The sequence below is a fragment of the Scaptodrosophila lebanonensis genome, unplaced genomic scaffold (assembly GCF_003285725.1).
Source record: "Scaptodrosophila lebanonensis strain 11010-0011.00,11010-0021.00 unplaced genomic scaffold, SlebRS2 tig00000001-arrow-pilon, whole genome shotgun sequence".
In the NCBI taxonomy this organism is placed as follows: domain Eukaryota; kingdom Metazoa; phylum Arthropoda; class Insecta; order Diptera; family Drosophilidae; genus Scaptodrosophila; species Scaptodrosophila lebanonensis.
Genome location: NW_022060529.1, coordinates 24267987 through 24285165, shown reverse-complemented (window position 1 = coordinate 24285165; position 17179 = coordinate 24267987). Strand labels below are relative to the sequence as shown.

Below are 17179 nucleotides of genomic sequence, written 5' to 3'. Positions count from 1 at the left end.
TCAAGCCAGAAAGTCATAAAACTTATTTACTTAACGCCAGGCAAAATGAGGAGAAGCACAAGCATAAATAATGACTCGTAAGCGGCAGTCAGTCAGCACAGGGCCGAGTAACAAAATGGCCTTGTCAATAATCATAAAACGGCAAAAGGTATTGCCAGCGGCCGGGTCCAAAGGAACAGCAATGAGCTGGCAAAGTGACAAACCGAAAGAAAAGAATCTGCTCAATTGCCTGTGAATGACAAATATTGTGTTATAATTCCTATTAAGCAAATTAAGTAGCCGAGCTAGCGCAACATGTCCTTTGCGCAGTATTTAATTTGTCTAAGTGCTTTCGTGCAAACAGGCATGAAATTTATGATGTGTTGAGCAACTGTCTACGCCCCTCCTTTGATTCCAATGATACGAGATCTACTCGTAAGCCTTAAGTGACAATTATAAAAAATTCATTGGTGCGAGCTTTAAGTTTCCTGACAGCCACTAATGGGAACTGACACACAAGTGTTAAACTGCGCCCGCTCCTGCTCTCCTGCAGCTTTTGTTTGACTAGCGTGTTTGGACATGGCTGCGAAGTGCAGATATACGGTGGGCTGTTGTCGGTGATACCCGTATCAAGCACAAGGCACACAGAGGCGTCAGAATAACATTATTTTTTAATTTTTCCATGGCTCATTGAGTGCTTTGTATGTCTGTAGCAAAAAAAGCAAAGAATTAGAAAATAAACAAGTATGTTCTTACATGAAAGTGGAAATATGTTTGTCCGCTATGAAATAAAATAAATAAATACACATTATTCCTATACCATAGGCCAATCCACCTCGAATTTGAGTCTTTTTGGACGCAAAATTATTCATGCAAACACTTTCAATGGCAACTATATGATATGTATTACTAATGTGAAGTATTTATGGTAATTTTATAAAATGAAAATGAACTCCACTTAAATTTGGTTGAGATACCTTTAAGACCGAAGAAGCTATTGCAAAATCGACCGATTGTTCTTATGGTAGCTTTATCATTGGCTTTAAAACTGGTGCCTCGTCATGCTAATACTCGTAATTGTTGTAAATAAAAAATAGTATACACCACGTCTTCTTTTGGGCATTTGCAAGGTTGAAATAAACTGCAAAGCTCTATTCGATTTGGTGGCTGTTTTGCTGTGTGTGTCGCAAAAAACGTTGCATATTTTTAGGCAGCCGTCAAAAGAGAGAACGCTGCAGCCGTTCGATGGAAATTGGTTTCATGTGCATATTTGGGTTTTTCTGTAAACGTAGATCGCGTTTGAATCTTTTTACGCAAGTGCGAAAAAAATTGAGCAATATGCAATTTAAAAATTCCAAACTCCACTTTGTAGTAGATAGCTCTACGAGCGTTTGCTATTTTTAATTAAATGAAATACACACAAGCACAGTCGCATATACAAGTATACAAGTACACGTGTATGTGTGCACACATATGTACATATATCCCTTGCAACAATCCAATTTGGAATCAAAAAGACGCCCACTCCCAATTCTGAGCCAAAAGCAGAAACTGACTCCACAATATTCAGCAACACCAACGGGTCGAGTCTGCGTTGGCACTCACAACTCATCAAAATGAGCAGCGGGTACTTAATCTGATTTACTTTCCTTGTGCCATGCAACATCAGAACAACAGCCGAGTCGAGAGCAGCCAAAACAGGCAGCAGGGCCCAGACTCGCAGCTTAAGCGCTTGCCGAGCTCAGCCCACCATTCACCACCACTCCACTCACCAGCACTTGGCTGTCTCCTTGAAACCAAGTAAACAAGCGTCTTCATAAAAACCGACACTGGCTGGCTGGCAGGCTGGCAAGCTGGCAGATACTCGGGCGACGGGGGACGGGCAAATGCTGCTCATAGCTGTGGCGCTGTGTACATCATAAAAGAACGATAAGATAACAGCAAGGAGCGCCTGTCGAGCTACAAATGGCGAATGGTGATGGCAGGACCAAGAGTAAGCCGCAAGCAACCAAGTTAAGCGACTGCCGGCCATGGCTCTTGATTGTCCGTCTGCCGTCCGCCTTCCTTTTCGTATTTGATTTTCGCTGGCTGCCCCGGCCTTCTGCCATCCTGCCTGCCTTGCAACGTCTTTAGCGTGATTTATTTTGGCAGCGCACAATGTACTTTCTTTTCAAATAAATCATAAATTTCAACGCACTGTGCCAAGCGCGTTTGTTGTTGTTTGCATGCGCCCTATTTATATATACTTGTATGTATATGTATATGTGTATACAATATATTTATAAGTTTGAATGTGTGCGATGGTCCATGTGGCAGCAATTGAGTTATCCAAGGGACTATCTAACAACAATTTATTGTGTTTTTATGGCGCTTAGGCAAGGCATAGCCCCTCCCCACCTGTCATCCTTCCACCAACCTACTATTTTGCACCACAAGCCATTTTGTAGAAAAATGCAAAACGCGCGCTTCAGAGCCATGGCGAATTATGAGCAAGGACAACGCGTGCCTGGACTGCCCACCACAAGGGCTTGCAATGATTTGTGATCGTTATTATTATACTTTTTGTTTTTGCATCCATTATCCTTTAGATAGTAGTTATTAAATAAATGGAATAGAATAGAAGCAAGAGTTGTTATAGTAAGTCAAGATTTTTTAAAATAATTTTTATTTATTAACTGAGTCTGGAGAAGCAGCAGCAAGTTTCAGAGAGAAATATCCATTTATTATTTCTAAACGCAATGCGTTAGGAATAGTTTTGTGTGACGGACTTGTGTTGTTGCGCCACTGAAAAATGTTATATACAATATAATATACATATATATAAGAAGAAATTGAATCTGCCCATTCATCCATCTGACTTTGTAGAAATATATTTTACAATTATGAAATTTTGTAATCAATTATTATAAATTTAAAAACAAAAACAATTTATGCTTATAAAGTAAATCGCTTCGATTTTCATTTGGTTTTGTAATTTATTAACCTAAATAGTGATCACAATTTTTATCTTTTTAGGTTACATTTCCGAGCTTTGGAACGCCTTTTTACTCAGATGTGGGTTCCCTGTTGTTCTGCCTTCTGCAGCTCTTCATTTTCTCCCTGTACAGGTGTGCGGTAGGCGCTCTTGGCAAACAAGGACACCAGAACCATTTCCACCAAGATCAAAATATTTATAATAGCTGCAAACAATAAGAAAGAAAAAGGGATTACACGTCTTACAAAGAAATCCTTGCATCAGAATACTTACTCTGCTTATAGATAGTGTGGTTCATGGGATAGTCCCCGCCGAGGGGCACAGCTTTCAACTGTTCATACAGTACCAAGTACTGTACCTTACACAGCACGATTACTAATTGCAGGCAAAACATTTTTTTCCTCAGCTGATAGTTGCCATGCAATTTGGTGATCATGCGCACCGTAATTTGCAGCGACCAAGCCCCCGACACCACAGAGGCGATAATGAAGGGTATGAAGAAGAACAGGACCTGCCGATATAGCACCACGTCGCCATAGTAGAGTACGTTCAATACCAGCATAATGAGGCCCTGCACGAAGGGCATCTGCCAAACCATGCAGCGGGATATGCACATCTTCGTCTTAGTGAGGACGACAAGCGGCAGGCAGACACACCAGCAGCAGCAGGGGGGTGTGTTAAGCTGCACTGCCTCCCCTCCATTTTGCTTCAGGTAGTTCTGCTCCGAGTCCACGTACCGAAACAGCAGCATCCGGAAAATGGGACCTCCGAACATGAACATGGCGTGCATAACTGTGTGACAAACGAACCAGGAGTACGGCACAAAGAGGGTGAACAGGGCGGCCATCGATATGATGGGATAGAGGCTGACCATGGCTATGGAGGGCAGGCGAAGCGTCTGATTGAGCCTTTGACGCAACCATGCTACGGTCGAAAAGAATATAGATATATTGACTATGGTCAGCAGCGAGGCTGCAAAAATCGACAGCACAATCGGTGATGTCATATCTGCAAATATAAGTAAGTATGGTAAGATGGATAAATGTCTCAGTAATCTTCAACAACAAAACTTCGTAAAAGGTTGAATAAAACAAAGAAACTGAACCTATTCCCCTTTTCACACTCACACTGATTCGCTAAAAACACAAAAAGTTGAAGCAACGTCCTTGGTCCTCATAAGAACATTTCCTATTTTTCTAATAAAGAAATAAAGCTAGTTGTCCAACATTAAGTCCAATTTCAAGTCGAATACGGAGTCCAATATCAATTATTAAGCGGAATTTGTATAGCTTGTACCCTAAGGGTAAAAGACTATATTAATTTTGTGCGGATGTATGTAACACATAGAAGGAGTCAGACTCCACAAAGTTTATACATTATTGATCAGGATGCCAAGACGAGTCGATATAGCCATGTCCGTCTGTCCATCCGTCCGTACGTTTGTATTTAATTTAATTAATTAATTACATTTTTTGTAAATTAATTTTTTAATTATATTTTTTTAATGTTTTATTTTTTTGTGGGAGTGCGTACAGGGTATCTTACTGTCGAGCTTGCTGGACTTGTTTTTTGTATCGATTTGTAACGACAGGCTATTATAGAAATGAAATCATCGACCGGAAAGAAAAAGATGTGCATTCAAAGCTGCAGGATCTGTTTAAAACACCTGAAGCATCTCCGCAGAATTGGCAATGTTGCGTCAGTCTACAAAGGGTCTTGATCTTAAATAATGACTATGAATGTAAGAATTCGTAAGAGATGCTGAAAACATGCTTGTCTCTCCAATGTGAACAAACTTTTCGATTTCATACATTTCAAAAGTTAGATGTTTTATGTTTATTGTTTAATTTCTCCCACTATGTTACCTGTAGTATTAAGTTTTGTATATTCAAGAAGAATAGGCAAAGTCGTCTGTAGTCCTAACAGTAGAATATTTGTTACCTCACTTGTAAATTACAAATATTATAAGCTCAAATGAATTAATAAATAATACTCACTTGAGTAATAGTCGGCGAGCGTGGGATGCTCGTAAATACTGGGTGTATAGTTGAGTTCACGATAAGGCTCCAGCTCCAGCAGCTGCTGGTCTTCCCAATCCTTGCTGTCATTCATTTTTCTTACTGCTACTAGTTCCACTGATTTAATTAGGGCAAGTCTGTGGGCTTTATCTTTATTGCTCCGTTCTTTGAAATCACTTCACTTCATATTTATCTTTATCACGACCATAAATTATCACTTCTGGGTCGAAACGAGTTAGGAGGCGTGTTCGCTCTGTTTGCTTAAATTAGCACTAAACAATATATGTATAGTATCTTGAAATTTGTATAATATCTACGCTAGACGCGCGACGTTTGATTGGCTTTATCTTGCTCAGCTTGAGACTTGTATATTAGTTAGACGGATATGCAAATCATGTTGATTACAGCATTCAGATGAAACTGTTCAAATAAGACACACATATCTCAATAGGCCAATGGCCGATAGTATAAGCTAGACGGTTATAATAATATCTCTTTATTTGGAAAATATGCGCTAATTAAAGGCTAGACTGAACGTGACAAAGGAATTTGATACGAAAGACTGTACGAGTACGGACCCCTCCCTATGACGAATAGGTATTCATAAAAAGAAAACCGGAAGCGCAATTATCCCATAGAAATAACTACAACATTTTTTAATCCTCATTCTCATTGGATACTTAATCTTGAGGGCACACAATATCCAGTTAGTAGTCTTTGTAACAGTATCATGACCTTGATAAGCGTGTGAGGCTACACACCATATCTTTAGTCATAGCAGTAAGGAGTTCGCATACCTATGTGTCTGTATTATTTATGATTGGAGGCCGTCCAAAAGAATGTCAAGTAAAGCGGTGGGAACTATCAACCACTTTTATTTATTTATATTCAACTTTGACTTGAAATGATCGGTCTCGAAAGTACAAGTATTACCTCTGTCCGACGAAAACTGAAACTGTGAGATAAATACTAATTTCAACAGATAGAAAAAATGTCATTATATCGACATGCTGATCATATCCATATGTATCCATAACATATGGTCTACCATTCATCTTCAAACTTACACACCTTACACTTTCTAGTAAAGGGTATACGAACTACGAAGCTAAAAGTGTTAAATACACGGGCACATGGATTTTATAAAAACTAACATACTAAGACGGATTCTGTACCGTCTTTAAAATTAATTAAGGCCTTACGTACGCTCAGCTTGGGCTCGTTAATTATATTCCCTAAGGGGCATATTAAGTTTTTTTCACAGCTATATGTCAAACTGAAGGAAGTATCTCCTACCCAATAAAGTAATATATTTTTTACCAGAATCGTTCTACCCATGGATCCGTGGGACTCTCCATCCTGAATGTATGTCTGGATATCGAATCCGCTAAGCCCCAATATTTTATTTCTTTAAATGTTTTTCCCGTCAATTAAGTTCTGCGTACATAAATAAATGTAACTGGTATGAAAACATTACTTTGCGAAATAACAGTCTAGCATACGATGAGACAAATTTATTATATTTGCTCGAATGAATTGCAGAATAGAACATATTTTACGTAACTAAAGTGTTATTTTTAAGATATACCTATGCAAACTTTTCAATATCTTCACCCATTGTTGTTGAAAAATGCTGTACACTTAGTGTAATAAATATTAAAAATGTTTTGAAAAATCCAGTGCAGCTTCTTTTCAGGATAATTTAGATTTTAATATTCCGCCAGTTAACAATTCCGCCTATAAATAACAGTTACGAGAAACTATGACTGCTTTATTTGATTCCATTTTAGTCTCCATCCGGTTGTTGGACAAAATGCAGGATTTTTGAATTAGACCTAGAAACGTTAACTTTACGAAAGTATGTAAAATCTATGAATTGTATCCATGTATCCATTTGGAGGATTAAGACAATTTGAAATTAACATTGTTCAGTGAAGGTCAGGGAGAAAAATATATCTATTAGCTGCTTCCCATAATATCTCAACAATAATTTGCACTCTACAATCAGTAAAATCTTTGTCGATATGAAATCTATAGTGTTTTATTTGACACATCATAATGTTCATAGCATTCAAATATTCTGCAAACAATTTGCTTGTTTTGTCGCTGGTCACATTTTGATGCCTCATTTCATTCTGTTTATATTATTTTAGTTGGAAAACCAGACCGGAAGCCATTGGGGCACGACCTGCAGCACGTGACTTTGTCAGGTCGTGACAGAAAGCACCATGCAGATTCCATAGAAAGTGGCAAGTTAACTTTTCTGCATGCTCAGCAATGTGTCGGCTTGTCTGCCGGTCTGGCGATCGCGACGCGTCAGTCTGCTGAGCAGTCGTAATAAGTATCACCAACAAGAAAAAACTGGTTTCTGGCCGAGCGTAGCGAAACGGCCGTACTAAATAAATTTGTTGTTATTGGCCAGTTGCATGTATAGTAGTATTATGTAACTTTTTCATTGTGAATTGCCAAACCGGTTGGCTGTAATTACACACAAAAATTACTGAGTTGCCAAAAGAAATTAAAAAATGTTGCAACTCGCGTAAGAAAGACGACTTATTGCAGTGTACTCGTAGTGCATGAATGGTGCGGTGCGACCTTCGATGGAACGAAACGTGTCAAAGCCCCCAAGTCCCGAAGCTCAGCTGGCCTCATTAACAGCCGATGAAGTGAATTAGCGCTTATCGCTTAAGCAGTAGCAATAACAACAACAACAATAACAACACAACGACAAAAACAAGAGCCGGCACTAGACAGCGGAAACTTAAACGAAACTTATTTCACAATGCTAAGGAATTCTTTCCAAATTAATTTACAAATCTCCCATAAATGTCTTAATAACTCGTAACAATTAGCGGGCATATAATATTATTACAAATATTTAGCACATTCTGAAGTGCGTAAAACAAAGCGTGCTAAATCAAGCCGACTGATGAAATTATCATGCACTAAAAAAAAATCTTTGGACTTGCGAATGGCCACACAACCACAACTAAAAAGCGACAGAGAGAAAGAGACTTATCGGTGGAGAGCGAAAGAGGCAATTAGCAGAGATCGAACTGTAAAGCTTTTGCAAAACAAACGGGAATATTCACCAAAGTGCAGAGCGCAAGAGAAAGAAAGAAGACAATGCGCTTTTAAGCATGTCTGTGATGGAACACCAACCAAATAAAAATAAAAGTAAAAGCATGAAACTATTTGCAACTGCAACTGTGGCTGCTTTGTTGGCAACTCTTTCTGTGACTTTGTCACATAATCGGGGGCCACTTGGCACCAAAAGCAGCGTGAAACATGCAATTGCTATCGCCCGACTTCCGGTTTCGCAGCGAAGATATACTATACTATAAGTACATATATATGTATATCGAAGAGAAATACACAAATTCACGGCCAGCGGCGAAAGCAAGCGAACAAACGAAAAGTGCCAGCAGTTGGGAACAAGGCAATCAAATAAGGCACAAACTCACGCACTTGGCCTAAACATCAAAATTGGCATCCAACTGCATAAAATATAAATAAAATGAAAATGTGTTTGACAATTTATGTTCGATGGGCTGCCAATTGCCGTCATCTATTGGCTATTCTCGGCACAGCTGTAGTCAAGCAAATTGCCAATGGGGTACCGAAAAAAAGTTTACGTGTAAACAATTGCAGTCTTTAATTCTGTATGAAAGATGAAAGAATTACAAATAAAATACTTGCAGTCTTTAATTCTGTACGTGTGGTCTCTTATAAAAATGTCAAACTCTACAACATAATTAATTAAAAAAAAAAATTAAAAATTGACTGTCGTTTTTAAAATATATTGAAAATCTTTGTAAGTCAGCAAAGTTATACTATTTTGAAATTAATCAATAAAGAGTATTTTTCTAAATATTGAAGCAATAAACTAAAAAGAAACCCAATTGGAAATTGTCCAATACATCTATCCCCATTTCTGTGTCTAAAAACATATTCAGTTTGATCGTCTGTTGCTTATAGAATATATTGAAAATCTATTTAAGTTATACTATATTCAAATGAATTAATAAAATCCAAATATTTTTCTAAATATTGAAGCACTAGACTAAAATCTAAATCCAATTGGAAATTGTCCAATGCGAACATCTTGCAATCATTTCTATTCCCATGTCTGTGTCTACCTGCACCTTATCAATAGTAATTTCATCACTGGGGCATCATATGTTGAGACCCATTGCTTCAACCTTGACCATAAACTTGAACAGTTTCACCAATGAATGCGATATCAGCGCATCAACACGCTTCTTTCGATTCCGATTAAATAGTTCATCACATTGTAATTCAGCACTCGCTTCATTTAAATAAAACACTGTTCGCATTTCATTTAAGCTATTTTGATTGATAGTGCCAGTGACGTTGTATATACGCATATACTATATACTTTGTTTGATTTGTATTGGAAAGTGCAAACCACTTGACAGTTCACAAGTTCGAATGCATTTAAGATACGCCTACCGCGACTCTTTCGAGTTCCACGAAACAATTGAGCCCCACCATAGGTGAAATGAATAGCTGAATTAGTTAGTGGAATATTGTAACGAATTCGAAGGTTCACAGAATTGCGTCTTCAATCGTTGACGCACAGACCAAATACGCCTTCATTCATTCCCGCACCCTCTTTACCCGAACGTGTGCCAAACCGTGTGCCGTAAAATGTCCGGTACTTGCGCCTCGTGCGCTCGCGCGCTGTCTTCAAACTGAACTGAAAATACTATGGCTATGCTGATCACGAACAAATGTGCCGCCAACTTATGAGCTGCCCGTCTGTGTGGCCAAAACAACAACAACAACAACATCAGCAACAGCAACAACCAAACAACAGCTACAGCTGCTGACGTTGTTGCAGCATACGGGCAAAAAGATGTGTTAATAGCATTGTCATGTGTACGAGTTTCTGTTGTTTTTTGTTGTTGTCTTTTTTTAATCTTTAGGCTCTCTCATACATATACTTGTAGTTGGGGAAAATGGCAAGCAAACCAATGTCGGAGGTATTCGTTTTCTGAGCTCAGTAGCAAAGACCCGAAACTGTAAAGTGGACTTTGGATTTAAAAACACACCACTGGCGCAAAGAGATTGCCGCAAATTGCTTAAATATGTCAAAAAGTACTATTTTCTGATCATTTAATTTGTGATTACACCTCTTTAATTAGTACAATCATTTCAGTTGCGAGGGACGTTTAAATATCAGGCCTAAAACAAGCAATTCAATTCCTATACTTAGACATACTTTGTAGGGCGTATTAAAATTAAAATTTTGATTAAATAATGCCCGATGCATTTAAAATATAATTTATGCAATATGATCAATGAAAAAACTTCAACAAATCCTACGCAGATCCATCTTAAGGCGAAATAGTGCGTCATAATAATGAATGTGTGGTCGAACGTGTGGAACAATTTTTTCTAGGGGGGGCAACAGCTCCCCCCCTGCCTACGCCCTTGCAAAGTATACTCGTATAAAAACCCAAAACTCATGAATTTTCTCATTTGCTCGCTGGCCGGAATGGCCTTGTGGATGTGGGAACAAACTTTTTGGGTCACCCTATGTCCACAAAACGCTTTCCTTTTATTGTCAAATCCAGTAAAAGTAGCACCGTGTCATATCTAAGGAAGACAGAGAGCGGATGACTGTTAATTCCGACGAATACGGAGAATAATTGATGGTTAAAATGCAACTTTTTATCAAAAACAAAAATCAGTCATAAGTGCCAACTGATGATAAAATGCGATGAATTGATATTTTGTAGATGCCTAATGCCATTTATATTTACTTTAATGAAGATTATCGCTGATGCTTGGTCGCATCTTCGGTGATCACGAATTTTAGTTGGCCCACATGTAAGTCATAATTTATGTATGTTTTTACGACCATTTTTAAATAGTGTTTACAACCCATGAACTCTGCCCCAAAACAAACAATCACCATAACTTGGTCGGTAAAATATTTACCAATTTTACAAGAAAACTTAATATTGGCCATGTGTTCGATGGTCCTTTTGTACCGATCACAATAATAGATGCATAACCCCTATGTCCATGTAACAAATATCATGAACTATTAAAATATTAAGAATTAGAACGGATGTTTTGGTTTGCTTTGGAACCATTTAAGTGGACTTCAAACACGAAAATTTATCATTTTCTGCACAATAATAAAAAATCAATTTATGCTTTTGAGAATAAAATTAAAAGTTGTCTGCGCTCAGCTCCCAACGAATTTGAAGTTAAGCTTAAGTTATACATAATTTTAATAAAAGCACTTTTCATTCGTGATAAATAAGTTCCACTACTGTTCTGTTTGGTAACACTCGGTAACGATGAACTTAAGCCAACAAATGTATGATACAATTTTCTTTAATTTCGATTAATATGCTTCCAGAAGGGGAACGGAAATTCCTTATTTTATTAATGTTTCACTAATAACCTTACTAGATAGGGGTATGTCCTAATCAATAGGTATATAATATCTCCCTAATATCATAGTCCGAGTACATTAGAATTTTAGAGAATATTTATCGCATTTTTCCTTTCAGAAAAGGTTCCATGAAATCATTCCTTTCACGAATAATTCTCATATTGGTTTATTTTCAAAGTGTAGCCAAATTTACAAAACTCGCCTCGTACTTTGCCGCATTTTAGATAAGATATAAGATGTTCAAGTTATCGTAACAAGCAAATGTGTATATACGTGTATACAGCAATACATTCTTTGATTTACGCAATATCCGAAGAATAAAAAAGATATATTACGTTTTGTGCAGACAGAACGAAGCCAGTCCGATCCCGATCTAGACATGTCCTTCGGCCTGTCCGCCCCAACAGACCGCATTTCGGTCAATGTAGGCTCAGCCTACTCAGACTTAAATCCTGTTATTCCTATTAAAAATTTATAATATTCATGCGGCCGGAGATGCTTGTCATGCAGACTATTACATTTTTTGCACTTACAACAATTTATTGATATATTTTCCTGGGTATTTAAATACGTACAAGTATGTAGCTGTCAACGTTGGCTGCAAGCAATGTCTGTTGCCGGATCCTAAGCTCTTAATATATTCGTCATCAATGTGAATTATTACGAATTTAGTTTGAAATGTTGCCATTTCATTATCACACAATTCATGTGACTCAGTAATTAAAACTTGAAATGCGACAAGCTGTGAACAACTTAGTTTGTTTTTCAACATCCAGGAACTAACGCGCTATCTACATCTAACCTTTGTAAACTTACGTTTATCCATTATGTCTTGTAAGGGCGAACACTATACCTCCAAGGGCACATAAGCTATGTATGTGCTCCCTGGCAGTAAAGCCTCCATGCCGTGTTCGGAGCTAACGTAAACACATCTTGCAACAATTTATCATTAAAATGGTGGCTCATCAAAAGACATTATAGCGGTCATCAGTCAAAGTGACCCTTCTGTCCATGGGCCCATGGACTGAACCAAAATCATATCAAAACAAAATCTGCCGCACATTTACTTACCACTTAATTTTATAAGGTCGTCAACCCTTTTTTATTCCGTTGCAAAATTAAACGCTAATTACAAGTTGTGGCTTTTTTAAGCGCACCTGCAGCACCAGGACCCTAAAAGTATTCAATGAATTATGGCATAAATGAGAAGTGACATGTTTAAACAGTTTTTATGACATAACCGTTGGCGAGCCATAAAAAACGAAAGTGAACCAAACAGCGGTGGCGGCAGTTTCAGTTATAATTTGCAAATAAATCTAATTTTATGAGCCTGGCAGGAGAACAGAAGCCTGCACGAGTTGCAGTTACAGAAAACAGCAAACAAAAAACCATGGCATACGGAAATTAGAGATGAGCACGTGGCGTGAGTATGGGAATACGATTATGTCAAATAAAGAAACTTGAGATTTGTGTCAATTATTCGTTTTCAGTATCAATAAATTCTTAGTTGTAGAATGAGCGGTGAATAAATATTATTAAAGGCTTTTCTATTTATAATTTTCTATATAGTGCCATTATTATTTATGTGCACGTATACGAAACCCAGTATTCCTTATTAATTTAGTTAATAAACTATATGGCATGTACACTACAAATTACATATAAGTATGTATGTATGTGGGCACATTATTTAACGTACGAGTACTACGAATACAAATCTTTCTTCAATACAAGTTTAATGTTTTTGGGATAAAGCTTTGCATTGAGGCTTCTTTTGGTTGTCCCTACTAGATCCAACAACTAAGTATTTCATAGCTGTAATAGAAACGATATGATTTTAAAATCCACCTTGTATGAAGAGTTTTTATTTCTAAGATGTCCCTTCCAATCCCATATTGAAAACATTGTTATCTTAATTAATGATGCAATTTCTGTGACCATAGAATCATGAAACTGAATGTGAAATAGGCAAGCAATGATTTGTAGTACACTGTCACATTTCATTAAAACTAAATGTAGAGGAAGACATCTGATCGATTCAAATTAACTAGACATGTGGGAAACATAATGGATGTCAGTATCAATGCTTTAGTTCCTGACCCCGCAATCAACTGAAGTATTTCACATTACTTTTGACAAAGTATATTGGTTTGTTCCTATTACTCGGATAATATGAAAATCTGTTTCAAACGAACCCATTGTAGTTGTCCTAAGCCTATTATGCGATCCGTGAACGTTGAGAGGCCATCTGCACTGTCAGAGATTGGTTCCCACCTCACAGATTGACGCTGAAGTGACAGTCGGCGCCATTAAAGTGGGCACAGATTTTTGTTGGCGGGAACCCACAAAGCTTTGTTTAATAAAGCAACACCAGGACCAATGGAATGCTTGCCCTTCTTATTGTTGCTGCGCTCGTTCTGATTGCTTGCCGGCAAACCAAACGTGAATCGCCAGGGGCTTCAGCCGTCGTCGCTTTGTCGTGGCGGATTTTGATGCTCGCGGGACTGCCTTTGAAGCTGTTGTCGACTTGCCACATAAAAACCGTGCAATGTTTTTAATGCCAAGGACCGAAACAAAAGAAGGAGAAAGCAGAAAAAGTGGCATATCTTCATTTGGTACCCGTAGCCGAGCTCAGAACACGGTCTCCCATTAAATGCTTTAGGCTGACTTAGCTCTTTCTTCTAAGTCGAAATCGTCTTCTACGAGTATGTACATACAACTATACTTGTATATACGAGCCGTCCCCTTGGTTTTCCTTTTTTTGTGTTTCTTACAAGTATTGTTGCTGTTTTTGTTTTTGTTACTTTATTTCATCCTTTCAGCACGCTGTTGTTTCAATTTCAGTTGCTTCTCGTTTTTTTTTTTTTTTTTTTGTTTTTTATTTCTTGGGTCGCTCTGTTGTTTGCTGTTTAACGAAGCAAATCAACAAATTGTAATGATGCCGAGCAGCGAAGACTGCGACGCGACATCGTCTACGTTTTATGTTCTGCGACGCTTGCAGTTTTCGCCTGAGGCCCTCAAACCCGAAACCCTTTTTTGCATGGATCGCTCCACTTGACACGCACTGTGGCGTAAAATGAATTGAGACAATCGTTTATTGGAGTGGAGCAGCCGACCCGAAACCACAATATGCGCGCGCTCGTGGAACCTTCGAAACTTTGCCCAATGCAGCAGCGCAACTTTCCACACTCGGCACTTGATTGCGCATTCAGGTGTAAAGGTCCTGCCATGCGACTAGCATGTAATAATTACAACATTATAATAGCAGCAACTATTATTGTTGTTGGTAAATAATAACAACAACAACAACAACCACAGTAGCAGCAGGCACTTTGAAGGTTATGGGGCTGCGCAAGTTCAATGCCGTCGCCTTCAGACGTTGTCAGCCGGTGATATGCTAATCGATATTTATATTTTTTGTTTTTTTTTTGGTGCATTGTATAAATTTTCATTCGCAAGGATCTGGAGAACGTTGCCTCAGACAGCGGCAGTAACAGCAGCAGCAGCCATGATGACCTTTTTCAGTGGCATTTCCGTATCCGCTTCAAACGCACACTCACACAAAAAAAACCACACACATGAAAAAACACAAACAAAAATCCCTCTAGATGCATCGAAAATCGGATACCCTTGCCGACTTAAGAAAAGCAATAATTATACTTCTTATGTGCATACGATTTTTAACCAGAGACTGTAATCATTATAAATGTTAAAATGTAAAATTACAAAATATTGTTATTCATTCGCTCACAACGTATTATAATGATAAAAATTGAGTTTTACTTTTCCACTTAACGAATAATCATTATTTCTTGACGAAAAACAAAAATAAAACTCATTAAATAATGAATTAATCTTTAAGTTTTATTTTTTTTATCGAAAATAAACCTGAACTTGTTATTGTCCCTGCTTTTTTCATAGGGATTAAGGATAACATTTATATCCTTAAATAATAAGCCAAGACGAATCGCTATAGTACAGTTTAGGCCTTAAAAAAATCGTCGTAAAAAAATTTTCGGGCAAAATTACAGCTTTACTTTTGATAAAAAAAAATAAAATTCAAAGAATAATCATTATTTTACGACTTTTATTTTTTTGCTGAAAAACAAGTATTATTAGTAAAAATTTGAATTAATCATCAAATTTTGAGAGAATTAATAAAAATTAAAATTTCAAATCTCAAATGCAGAGATAACGGATATTTGTGAATTCCTCGGTTTCTCAAAGTTAATATAAGTAAATGATTTTTTCATTTGAAAAAAAGAAACAAAATAATTCTTATTTGCGGTCCCTGTTTTTAACAGAAGCTGTTCGCTCGCTTGATAGATAGAAAACAGCATAAAAAATCAGGGAGTACAGTAATTTCAATATTGTTAAGATACTCGACATCGATCAAATTTTGCATGAGACATGGTAACATTTTTGGAAGGTGTCTTGACTAACCTTAGCCAATGATGTACTATAGTCTTATAGTACTTTTATATGTTTTTATGGGCAAAAAAAAAAAACAGGATTAAAGAACTTCTGCAATCGCTTTAGAAAAGTTCTATTGCTGTATTTCTTTAAAAACAATTTTTAGAAATATACACATACAAGTAACGTTGGCGACATTTTGCGATAGATAACTCCTCTACTCCCATTTGCGATGGAAGAGTATACAACTGCGAAACTGCAGGTAGCAGGCAGCAAAATGCTCACACATACAATAACTCTCACTTGGTCGCTCAACAGACCAAGTTGTGTGCAGGCCCAATCGAAGGCACCCGTTGCAGGATGCTGTTTTTGCTGCTGCCGCTTGCCAGTCACGTCAAGATAAATTGAAGTTTATATGCTTCGATGGCCAGCAGTGCACGGAGTGTGCCTCGCCTCATGGCTAATTTATGGGCGGCAAATGATTTGCATGCATTTTTGAGGTCCCCTTAGGCATTAGTTTTGTTGGCTGCCTTTTTGCACCTTCAGCTTAGAGAAACAAACAGATGCCAAACGCAAAAAATGAAAAAGTGCACAGAAAATACATCCTTATGCACATAAGTGCATACTATATGCATTTTTGCCACGTACATACATATGCATACATACATACGTGTAGTATGTATGTGCATATGCTTGTGCATGCACTTAAAACAATTGGCAGTAAACAAACGGTAACGCCACCGACGACAGCCAATGGCAAACTGGTCTAAATTTTGGTCTAAGCGACTCTGTCTCTTAAAAGCTCACGCGAAAGCTTTTACACTGACCCTTAAAACATGCTGCGCTGATAAAACGCAAACAGTTGCCGTTTCGTACGCGTAACCGAAGCATCGTCCGCCAAAATATAGTTGGGCATACTTTCAGGCGCAGACTTAAAATCGAACAGCCTAGTGTAACGCCGGCAAAGTTCGTGAACAGCTACCGTAGTGCGTAAAAATTGTGCTAAATTAAAACCACACACACCAGTTGTTGAATTTGTGTCTTACTTGCAATTGTGGAAAGTTCGAAGACCAAATCACTCGGCTTCAAATATAAATTGTTGCTCAGCTGTACAGGTAAGTGTGTGCCAAAGGGCAACACGTGGAGCAGGACACGTTTGAAGTAGTTACTCATACGCCTCGTTGCACCTGTGAGGCTTGCTTTACACACGCCAACGTTAACGGTAACATTAACGTTGACGTAAATCCCCAACCGAGCGGCAATTTAACGCCAGTTTGCCTCACGGTTTGGTACACCAACTCCACCAACCTTTAAAACGTAAACGTCACGTGTCGGCATCCCTTCACCTTCACCTTCAGGAGG

The 17179-nt window shown here is 37.9% G+C and overlaps 2 protein-coding genes across 5 annotated transcripts in view; one reads left to right on the top strand and one right to left on the bottom strand.

Annotated features, from left to right (window-relative positions):
* Window positions 1–2823: 2823 nt before the first annotated feature.
* LOC115634360 (organic solute transporter alpha-like protein) overlaps window positions 2824–17179 on the bottom strand; it is a 28280-nt gene continuing 13924 nt past the window's right edge. Inside the window, exons 1-4 of one of the 4 annotated variants that reach the window (XM_030532022.1) lie at window positions 9613–9667; window positions 4951–5243; window positions 3227–3961; window positions 2824–3158 (exon numbers count right to left, since the gene is read on the bottom strand). In XM_030532022.1, the coding sequence (XP_030387882.1) occupies window positions 3028–3158; window positions 3227–3961; window positions 4951–5065 (981 nt within the window). In that variant the 5' untranslated portion in view covers window positions 5066–5243; window positions 9613–9667 and the 3' untranslated portion in view covers window positions 2824–3027. Of the gene's footprint in view, window positions 3159–3226; window positions 3962–4950; window positions 5392–9612; window positions 9668–17179 lie in introns of those variants that run through there. The other 3 variants (XM_030532021.1, XR_003996434.1, XR_003996435.1) reach the window with 3 other exon arrangements.
* Window positions 16802–17179, top strand: part of LOC115634363 — a 52397-nt gene continuing 52019 nt past the window's right edge. Inside the window, exon 1 of the mRNA XM_030532025.1 lies at window positions 16802–16932. The gene's annotated coding sequence lies outside the window, so the exon portion shown is untranslated. The remainder of the gene's footprint in view (window positions 16933–17179) is intronic.